The 11,666-nt window shown below is 44.8% G+C and overlaps 1 protein-coding gene across 1 annotated transcript in view; it reads left to right on the forward strand.

Annotated features, from left to right (window-relative positions):
• The window catches only part of LOC105189157 (kinesin 3E), a 42,241-nt gene that overhangs the window by 7,551 nt on the left and 23,024 nt on the right, over window positions 1-11,666 (forward strand). Inside the window, exon 3 of the mRNA XM_011151088.3 lies at window positions 2,398-2,492. Within this exon, the coding sequence (XP_011149390.2) occupies window positions 2,398-2,492 (95 nt within the window). The remainder of the gene's footprint in view (window positions 1-2,397; window positions 2,493-11,666) is intronic.

The raw sequence follows: 11,666 nt of genomic DNA on the forward strand, positions 1-11,666 counted from the left end.
GGCGACACGTTACGAAATGCGCAAATGCGCGAGTGTTAAATAATAATTTATATGGGCATTATGAGTTATATTGTAAACTATTGCAATACATATTTAACCGGCGGGTTAATAATATTAACTTTTAATACGTTAATAATATTATTTTAATGATAATATTAACTTTTGCCTCGATCGTCGATGGCGCTTCCCAATCGCGAATTGCGGATGTTGGCAAACGCATATTCGCGCGAACATCGTACATAATGAAGGGAGAGAACTTCTTCTTCACCCTGCTGTATTAATAATGTTGCCAACATCGTGAAAACTAACTAACCAATTGAAAAAAAAGACAAAAGACAACAAGATCAATAATCCCGTGGCCGAAATTTCGTTCGATGACAGGGACAGAGAGAGAAAGAAAGAAAAAAGGAGAGAAAGAGAGAGAGAGAGAGAGAGAGAGAGAGAGAGGGAGGCGGCCTGTGTGTGGAGGAAATGCATTTGGGATTTCGAGCACACCTGTGTCGTCCGCGAAAATACATTTCGTATTTTATGTCTATTTTATCAGCGTTGTTTTCGCACGGCAGCGTCGCGGAACTCTTTTACCATCTGAATAAACCGGCGATGATGTGTTTACGGGTCAACGTGCAGTGTGCAAATTGTTTCGATTTATCTCGTAATAAATCTGATTGGCACTTTATTTCCATTTTTGTGGGGCATAATAGACCTCTTCCATGCATCGTCGGCCGTGCGCCGTTTTGTCAGTACGCCGGCGGTATTATTTTCAAAAGCGAAACGTGTACGCGCGCCGCGCTAGCCGAATTATTTTGATTTATTTCGCGTTTCATTAATACATCGCGAAATGTTATTTTTTCCTCCCTTCGCATTTTTTTTCGCCTCCGTTTCTTTTTTATTTCCCGTGCGCATACAATGCGGCAGCGGGCGCAATCTATTTTGCTTTTATTCGGCCGAGCAGCGTTCTGTTGTCATCAGTGTTGTACGCACTGACGTTTTCGCAATATTCCCGCAAAATATCCGTTCAAAATGTGTGCATACACACGCGCCCCGATCTGAAAGTTACCGCACGAACGGATCCTGGCTCGAGCGATGTGTTAATTAATTTCGTCGGGAAATCTTATTAACTTTTTAGCGCGACCTCTCGCGCGAAGATCGTGTAGATAATTAATCTTCCCGTCCCGTCGAGAGGATCTTTTGTCTTCCGTGGCGATGATATCACGGTGGAAAAGGATTTGCTGTTAGAATCGCTGTCTTAGCAAATCTATGATTGTACTGAGCAGCGAGTTTCTTATATTACCGTAATTGAGCTTCAGAGCTACGTAAAATTGGTGACTATGTTTAATGAGATTTAATATCAATCTTATACGTAGTTCTGAAATTCAGTTCCTGTAATGTAATGTAAAAAACTGACTGTTCATACATTATAAGCATAGTTCTTTGTACTAACGAAGCTTTTACCGACAAATCTTTCTCTTTCCCGCGCGGAAAATATTTATTTCCTACCCGCACACAACAGCTTCGCATAAAACTTGACATTTTGCATTCTGTCATAAAACGACCGATGCATATTTAAAGCTTCAACAGCATCAATTTGATTATCGGTTGTCCTTCTCTCTCTCTCTCTCTCTCTCTCCTCTTCCTCCTCTTCCTCCTGTTCCTCTTCTTCCTCCTCTTTCACCTCTTTGCCCGCAAGCCAATTCCATTCGCTAAATTATCATATCGCATCGCCGGCTCTAATTGGCCGACAAGAGGGAGAGCGGTGTTCTCGTTGCGGGATCGAATCGATGTTCCGTTTCTCGTCCCGAAAATTTCAAACAGTAAATTGAAACTGTTTTTGCGGAATGGCGCTTAATTAAATTGCCCGCCGACCTCCGCCGTATCCGCGTGCTCGCGCTCGCACGCGCGCGCGCGCAGCCAGGGGTGCATCCGGGTAGTGTTAGGGGATGCATCGTGCGGCGGTGGCGGCGGCGACAGGATGGGTGGGTGAACAGACTTTTAAAAGCGCAGCACGTGTTGCGGCTGTGCAGCGCACTCGTTTGTCGGGCTCCAATTATAAAAGGACGCTTCGAGCGGTGGTTAATAATGCATCAAATTTCGAAATTGACAAGACCCCTCGTTAAGGCGCAGTGCGTTGTTTCCGGCCCGAATAAGCTTTATTGGCCGATCCTGCACGTCGTCGCCAGACGATAAATACTCCCTTCTCATCGATCTTCCTATTGTACCTTTTTCGGAACTTGTGTCCCAATTAATAGATGGCTCGTCGACTTTTTTATGAGGTTAGGAAAAATGAATATCCGCCAATTTCGTCGAGAGAGTTATTTATGACTTGAGAGATCCGCGATATTTAAACACTCACGGCGAGAGATTCCCGGAAATTAGGTTGAAACTTCCGCGTTTTTCCAGGAGGATCCAGGACTTATCCCACGGCTGTGCGAGGGTCTCTTTTCGCGAGTCGAGCAAGAAGACGGTCGTGAGAGGATCTATCGCGTGACTATTAGGTAAGTGCGCATTGTCCAAGAGGGACTTTTTTAAACTGCTCGAGGAATAAACACGCGTACACAGAGCATCCGTGAATTCGCAACTTGAAAAGCCTAAAAAAGCCTTTGCGTTTTTCATCTCGTGTTTTGCAGCGAGGTTTGCGCAGCGGGACGGAGCGAAATATAACGTGCGCGCTAATTCGAGATTCGATATGCATAAACATTGCACTTTTCTCTCACGTTAGTCCAACAATCGTCAGACAGAACAACGGCTCTCATTGTCTTAACAATCGTTGAAAACGTGATTAATAATGCTAGACATTATTGTGCTTCCCTCTTATTATCAGAGATTATAATCATTCCCGATATTCCGGTAATGCAGCTAATAAACGCGATAAGAACGCCGGGGAAGACCGCAAGTTCTCGTCGATACCATCGACAGGGAACTTTCCGATCGCCACTTAAAATGCTCCAAGTACGCTGATACTTTGTACTAAGTACTCGGAGAGATACTTGCGAGCGGTGTTGCACGTGCCTTTCTTTTTTAGTCGCCGGAAGTTCGCCGCGTCTCACCGCAGCTCCGATGAAATCTGCTTGCATTCTTTTATTTTCCGCGCTTGCGGGGTTGTGTGGCTCCGGATCTTCTTGAATATATTAATCCACCCCGAGCGATCGACTCTACTCTCTTAAACTTCTTTGTATTCTTCGGATTCGGAAAATTCGAGCGTGAAATTAGAAATTGCGCGTATACACTCTTTCCGTTCCGCTCGTGCGGGAAGTTTCGATAAATTCGCAAGGTGAAATCGTCATAAACTTGTAATTGTTTTTAGAAAAATGTTGACGATATCTCCTTGACTGAAGGAGGAAGGAATTTAATCATTTGGTTCAATCAGATGTTAAAATTGTTTTAAATTGCATCGAGATAACTTTCATCTTGCTGCTTTCTTTATGAATTGATTTATGCACGAGATATTTTATATTGAAACGTTGTTTCTTATATATATATGTGTCGTCATTAATTCTTCAATTCTTCAGTTTCGAATAAAAATCTATACGGCGATTCAGAATAGGCAATATGAATCATTCGAATTCGAGTAACTCGGCTGTCGCTCTATTTTTTATTTAAGTGGATATTTAAGTTTATTTTTTATTTTTTATTTACTCGAAAAAATTTAGAGAGAACACGCTATTTACTTTATTACTCGATATTATACGATAGTAAAGGAAAAATGAAAAATAATGAATTAGGTCAAGATGAAAACTGTAGCGTGCTTTCCTCGTAGACAATATGTTATGTAATATTTATGCCAGGTTGCGATACTGTCGTATTGTTAGCCTGTCTCGAGAAATAGTGTTTCAATTTAATCACGCCGCGAGTCGAATAGATCGGCCTTCGGAGCGCCGATAAGCTGTCCGCCTTGATAACTGTGGGAAAATCAGCAGCTTCGTGGGCCTTTATTCCGCAGACACCGCAGAGATACGTACGTGAAATATGGATACAGGATGATCGAAAAGTCACGAAACTCCGAAGCACACACATGGTACGATATGCGGCGGCGTATATTTATGGAAGTATGTAAATAATACGAGACTGTTGTCGATGCGAGTCTTGCCGGAAGCGGGATTTATAAGCGTGTCATTTGATCGTTTTACTCTCCACCGCACATTATCAGAACAAAGAGAAATATAGCTGAAGAATGAAAGCACAAATAGTCGTATTTTGTGCGTATGCGTGTATAATCGCATTTTCACGGAGCGGTGGGAATAATTTTTGCAAATAGTGAAATAATTCTTTTTTTTATATCGCGCACACGTATACGCTACTTTTTGTGAGATACAAGTGCGATAAAAAATATGTTGATATATTCTACACACATTGTGACAACTCTATGGAACTGAAATATTTTATGCGAAACACCGCATCGTATATGATATATAATAATATGAAATTTACACTATACAGCGCATACGGCGAATTAACCGTAAGCTGCCAGACTTTCTCCATCACATCACACGTTGAATATCACACACACTTGGTATTGGTGATGGTTGCTTTCGGTCAAGGCCCGCCGATCGCATCGCTTTTATCTATTATCATCGATAGCTTCAAGTTCGTTCCTTTCGTGTCGACAATCACGGCGTCGCTTTGGCGTCTAATCGCCTATTGCCAATTGCGGACTGCCGTTCGCGTTACTTTAGAGCTTTCGCGAAAGCTCGCGCTTTGGCAAGTATAATAATGACAAATGTTCGCTGCACAAATCGTTGCGCGCGGCAACGCAAAAGTCGTTTCGCGTGCAGGTTGATCTACCACCTTTTTTCTCTCTCTCTCTCTCTCTCTCTCTCTCTCTCTCTCTCTCTCTCTCTCTCTTTCTTCTCGTCCTGTCGAGGCGCGGATTTACTACGAGTAAATACTACGTATTTATCCCACTTTAATCGCTTCCATATCCTCGTCTCGCGTTCCGAAATAGCTAGCATTCGCACCGGAACAAATCGCTCGCGATAATTGCCAATCGGCAAAAAAAAAGAAAAAAAAATACGCGAGAAAAAATTCGCCGAAACGCACGGCGCGGATCGTGACGTGAATAAACGAATAGCTCAACTTTGCGTATTTTCGGTAGTCGTTATATTCGCGGATAGACAAAATCGAGGAGTTAGTTTGCCGGAAAAGCCCGTAAACGACAAGCGGATTTGATTCCGCTGTGATTGTTCGTGTCGTTACGTGCGCGTCGAAGAGAGAGAGAGAGAGAGAGAGAGAGAGCTCGTCGAAGATTTGCAGAACCAATTATCGCGGAAACTAATTTTAGAAATCCGATTGCGCAAAGTTAAGCGCGCACAGTCCAAAGTTGTCCCGATATTTTTCGTTCGAGTGACGTGCCGAGTCCAGATTTTCGGATTTAAGAGCTTCACTTTTCGAATACACCTCGAACTGTACATCCTCGTACTGGTAAACAACAGGATTCTAAACAATCGCGGTGGGTTACGTTAACATCGAGAGTCGTTCGTCTATCTACCTCGCAGTTTGATCGGACGGTGGCAATTCGAACGACTCGGGCTGCACGTTTAGAAGGGAAAATATTGCAAATGAGGCGACGGGTTGCGGGCGGGCGACGGTGGGTGGGAGGGACGATAGACGTAGAGTCGAGCTTGCGAGTCGCGTGGCTTGCGAGCGCGGTCTGCTGGCCTGAATGTGTCTTGCAAGCTCAGTACCCCGTGACTCGCAATCCCAGACGGACGCAATCTCGCCGCAGTCGGGTAAGAATGCACCTCGAGCATGCATCGTTGAATTCCTTCGTTTGCTGCGTTTCGACCAGAAAAAGCACGGCGAGCTTAGTTTCTCGACCCGCCTGACTCACCGGCGTATTGCCTCTCCGCACGCTCCTAGACGCTTGGCTACCTCGGATCCTCCGATCCCCGTGCGTCCCTGCGACTTTAAAATTGCAAATCGTATTTTGAATTTATGCCGCTTGAATGACGAAGTCTAAAACGGTCTCGCTCTCCGGCAGCTTCAAATTTCTCGAGGTGGAGACTTGCCTTTGTGAATTGTGGGATTCGGGTTCCCTGAATCTTTTCGAGTGTTTACACTTATAGGGTGTACTTTTTGTAAATTCAGATTCGTAAAATTTCCGGAAATTTGCATTATAAAATTTCTAGACTATCCGACTTTTAGTTTCTCAAGCTCTGCGATAATCGAATTTCAAGATTCTCAATTTCTCGGATTCTGAAGAGCTCAGATTAATGAATTTCTGAGATTCTGGCCCTCCGGGTCCTCTGGGACTCGTGGGAGAGTAAACTTTTTGAATTTTCAAGTGATATCAGATTTTCAGGAATGCATACACATCCTTAGATTTGTGCTTTTGCTTTCGAGGATTGAACTTCTAATCTCTTAAAAGTTCCTCATACTTCGACTATTGAACATGTCGCTTCTTTCTTTTCTTTTCTACAAACCTCACGGAACGAGGCGACGGTGGCCCGCGAGGTCCTATTAGAATTGCATGCGTTTAGTGTAAAGTTTAGCGTATGTCTATGAATATTTAACGGCAATGACATTTTTTACATGTCTGTCTGCGAAACCGATACGTGGTTCTATTATTAAATATGCGCAAAAATAATCGACTTAAAAGTCGTTACACCGTCATGATAATTTTTGAAATCTCATGGAAAACGCACTCTTTATCACGATCTTTGTTACGCGCTTATAATTTCGCAAATTTAAACGGTTTTGCTAATATTTTTTATCAATATTATTAATATAATTTACTAATTATATTAACATCGTTTTATTAATACTTCTCTTCTCTCCAACACACGCGCTTGCGTTTAATTGCATACGTAAGTGAATGATTAAGGGGATAAAGTGTAAATGATAATCGCAGAGTGATAAATATCGGAATCGGAAAAACATGCGAAAGTATCCCGCTCCCCTGCCGGGCTCATTTATCTTTCTTATCTTATTCCTCTTACAATAAATTACTCAATCCCAGCTGGGAACATAAGTAATGATTATTAATGAATATACACATCAGATTAGTCTCCATTGTGTGAAATATTTCACGAGGCAGAACTTCTCACTGTAGGTGCGGGTGGCTCATGTATACATCGAGTACAGCAGCGAGTCTACGGTATAGAAGCGGAGCAAAATTCTCCGTGATTAACCCACCGAACGGAAAGTATCTTGAGTGTCTCGACTCTCGGCTCGGTGCTAACTGCACACGCGGCTTGATATCGGGTTGATAGGAAAAAGCGAAACGAACCGCACCGCGTCCCATTTCGAGGCCGATTCCATCGGGCCGTCAGCGCCTGGACGTAAAATCGTTAAGTGGGTCGAGCAAGAAAGTTCGTCCATCGAGGCGCTTCTACTCACCGCCACCGTCGCCGCCGTCGGCTGTTTAGGGGTAAATTAAATTCGCCGTATAGACACGTCGCAAAAAGAGGAGAGAGAATAAAAAAAGGAAGAACGCGTTCGCGTTCGCTTTATCGAGCGTGAACGATCTCTGCGAGTCGACAAATCGAAGAGCGTAAGTTACGCGAGGCGAGGTAAGGGGCGGACTGAAGGGGATAGATGGAAGGTAACGAGCGTCAAATTACGGGAATCTTCGTTATTACGGTTGAGAAGATATTACGCGTTGCAAATGCGGAACTCGGTAAAGCACTCGCAAATAAATCCACGCGGGAGGCAGTTATTCGTATTTTATTGAGCTCTGTTTTTAGTATACCTTGCAAACTTTTTCCTTTAAAGGGAACATTCGACTTCTCTTCCTGTATTCTGATTTTTCTCTAATCCGTAAATTGTGAACTCCTCCGGAGCCGAGGGCGAGGGGAGAGGGTGTGTACTTGGCTACTAGAATATTCCTAAATATTATCTTCTCCTATAATTATCTAATTATGCTCCCCAGACCGTGAGAGAGTTAAAATCGTGCCGACACTCTTGATAATTTTGTTTAAAATTGTTTTGTTTAAGAATGCACGAAGTTTCGCTCGTCATTAGAATCTCTGAATCCAAGTGCGACATCCCCGGATCTCGCGTCGCTAGAATCTCAAATATTTGGATCTTAATCTCCGCATCTTTAATTTGTCTTTCTATCAGTCCTCTTAATTAGTCTTCTTTGAGCACACCTCGGTCCTTCACGCCTTACCCCAGATACCTAAGACACTCAAATCACCGAGTATTCCTTCGGATATTAATCAGGTACGGGCTTGACCTAAAAATACCCCCTCGTGCGCTGCAGGCGCATTCTTCCTCGCGACAACATTGTATCCGCGATAACCGAAATAGCTCGGGGCGATGTATCAACCGCGAATTAATCGTCGCGATAATAGACTGTTCTCGACATTGTGTGCAAACACAAATGGTGCTTCGTAATCACGATCGATATCCCGGCGGCGGGAGGGGGAGGGCGAAAAATCGACAGGGGTGATTCCGCCGGTGACTTGAGAGAGTGCCGGAAGTTATTGTAAAATATCGCCTCCGTCGCGGATTAAATGTATGTTAAACAAGGACGCGCGCGGGGCAATCGATTCCCCGGCGCGGATTCATCATTGAAACGCGCATCTATAATCGATAGACGCATTAACCCACTCGAGCCAGCTGCTCAATGTACCCGTCAAGCGTGATTGATCGGATATAAAGCTTCATCCGTAATCATCAAACAATACAGCCCAAGTGAAACGCATCGCAAGTGTGGCTGACGGACGAGAAATAATGTTGTGCAACACGGATGTTAACCCTTTTAAGCTGGAATTAACGACGGCGCGGAGAACGAGAGCTGTGCCGCGCTTACGTTCTCGATGAACGTCGGAGTGATTAGCGAAAGAGGCGCGCGCTGCTGACATCGTCGTTTATCGCGGCTTGTGTCGATCTCGGTCTGCGTTCAACCGAGCCGTCGGTCTCTCGATCGGGCGACGACCGACATTCTTCCTGATTCTGAAGCGAGTGAATTTTTGATCGCTCGGTATTTTACATCTGAGCTCGGCCGAGGCTGAAATTCTTCCGTCAGGGGCCGTTCCCGCCTGCTGGGGAAAATGCAGTCGCGGAGAAGAAGAATTCCTCGGCGAGTGCTATTTTCTTGGACGTATCGGCGGAAGAACGCGATTCGGCTTTGCAGCAGCCTGTATCGTCGGGTATTAGCGGCGATGGCGCGATATCACGGCGGCGTGATCTCGTGAATCCGAACGATAAAACGCGATGGTGTTTCATACATTGGCGCAGATACGAACACAGTCACGGGCAGGCGTATGTACACCTGGGAACAGACACACCGATTTGTGGCATGACGAAGCGCAGAAGGTGTTGCACGCAACGCGTATAAATAAGCAGCCGTCCTGATATCCCCGTGAGCAGGCGTGCTTCGGCCGCGTGAATTCTTCGCGAGAGAGGAACGTTCGAATAAACGGCGATCTCAGTATGCAGCAAGTGGAGCCATCGGCAGGACGCTAATAAATAAGAGAAAAAACGGAAGCTCCTGGAAGCCTTCCGGTGCGAAAAATTTTATGGCTGTTGTGGATATTTTTCAGGTCGCTGCTTGTTAAAATTCGGGAATGCGAATTCGAAGCTTACGAACACGGCCCTGTTTGATATCGCGCATATCGGAGAATATTCTGTGCGATTTGTATTTACCGCTCTTCCGTTTCCTGCCCTCTTTTATTTTTTACCTTTCGAGGCGTTAAAATCCGCGGATTCGACGAACGCTGTAATAACCGCGTTCTCGCATGGTGAACCCAAGCAATTCGCCTCGCGCGAGACGACGAGCTCGACGTGCCGTGAAATGGCGCGGCACTGAATATTAGTCTACCTCGGAGAAAGGTCACGAGACCTCCCATTGATACGCGAGAACCATCGAATTTCACGGCTCCCGCCGGCACGTGGGAGAGATCGTCGTCGTGGATCTGCGCTGTCGTCTATGCCAAAATCGAGGACGACGTAGACGGCTGGCCGCGAGACTCTCGATAAATAAAATTCAGTCGTGCGAACCGCTAAGCGCCGAGCCGATCACGGATTTTGTTATCCTTGTCGCGTGTTCTGACGTGGAGGGAGAAAGTGCCGAATAAGTGTGAGGAACATTGAGCAGAGCGTAAGGTGACTTAAGGAAAGAAGGAGAAAGGAGCTGTGGAAAAGAACGGAGAGGGAGAAGGTATTGAAGGAAAGGAGAAAAATTGTTTTAATATGGTGTTTAAAGCAACCACATGGTGCAGCATTTGGTATATTTCAACTTCTCGCAGAGCAACGTTGCAGAGTCTTAAAAAACTATAATTAATCATATTTCAAGAAATATAGGTCTTCTATTTTTTATTACTCTGCAATATATCGAAAGTCCATGGAAATTTGCGATGGTTTTCTCCTAAGACCGATGCCGATCAGCTGTTGATTTATTTGACACTTTTTATGCCATTTGCTCGGAGAATCAAACATGTAAATCGTAAAAGAGAGACGCGCCGATAATATATGCACGCGACAGGATTATCGATAACGAGTGTGTTGCGCGATTTATATAATTTTGCCGACGTCTTTGCAAATTCTGACAGTCTTTCGCCGCAGCATTTCGCCAATGCTTTGTTTTGCGAACGAAGCGGAGAGAGAAAGAAAGAGAGCAAAAGAGAGAGAGAGAGAGAGAGAGAGAGAGAGAGAGAAGAGCGAGGAATTAAAATGCGGGTATTCTGTGGAAAAGAGCCGATACTCGTGCGGTGGAAAATAAATAAAAAGTGACAGCTAATAGAATTAGCGATCGAGGCGTTCTCGCGTCGCCGCGGAAGGGACCGAAGGGGTTGCGAGGAAATACGCGGGTCGGGCGGGGTGGTAAAAAGAGAAGAGAAGATAAGCGAATTTTATTTACAACGGCGCGGTAAGCAGCGTTCGCCGCAATGGCGATCGGGAGATCTATGAATATCGGAGTTGCCGGCGTTTGCCGATATAACGAGTCCTTGCATTTTTCACGACCAGCTTTCGTCGCTTTTATGAAGTAATTTAAGAAGAAGAGGAAGTTTCGTGGTGTAACGGAAATATTAATAGTTCATAACTCCCGCTCGCCTTAATGCTTCGCGAATAGGAAAACTGCTGTCGTTTTGAACCTTAAAGGCACAAAAGAGAGAGAGAGAGGAAGGGGGGAGAGAGAGAGAGAGAAAGATAGAGAAAGAATAAAATATTATTAGAGTACATTTATACGAGTTACGAGACGAAGTGGATTACTCTAATCAATTATTTCGAGCAAGGTATCCTAAGTATTTCCGATTCGATCTCGTCGCGATTTACACTCGCCTGTATTTAGAAACATAATTGGTCCGGCAGTTTTTGCACTAAAACTTTGCCTGGCGAACGCGCGAAGACACAAATCACCAGCGGATATTTATTAACTCCAATAAGTAAGCGTTGCAGACCCGATAATTGCGTGTCTCTTCGTTTCGGCAAAAGGAGAAAAACAAAAACGATCATACTTCCCACGACCGCAGAAATGACCGTCAGAGATTCAACGGTCACTCGTTGGCACATAGTTATATTTACGTGTATTTTAAAGAAGCTTTAATATACTGACTATGAAAGGAGCGACGCGCCGAATAAAGCTGGCAAGATCGCTCGAGCCCGACCTCGCTGGCTGGCGGGTGTGTGTGTGTGTGTGTGTGTGTGTGTGTGTGTGTGTGCGTGTGTGTACAAAACGAATTTGTGCATTTATCAACGGCTGCAACGCTCGTTCGCGCTCTCGGCGG

This window comes from Harpegnathos saltator, unplaced genomic scaffold (genome assembly GCF_003227715.2).
Source record: "Harpegnathos saltator strain DR-91 unplaced genomic scaffold, Hsal_v8.6 scaffold480, whole genome shotgun sequence".
NCBI lineage: Eukaryota > Metazoa > Arthropoda > Insecta > Hymenoptera > Formicidae > Harpegnathos > Harpegnathos saltator.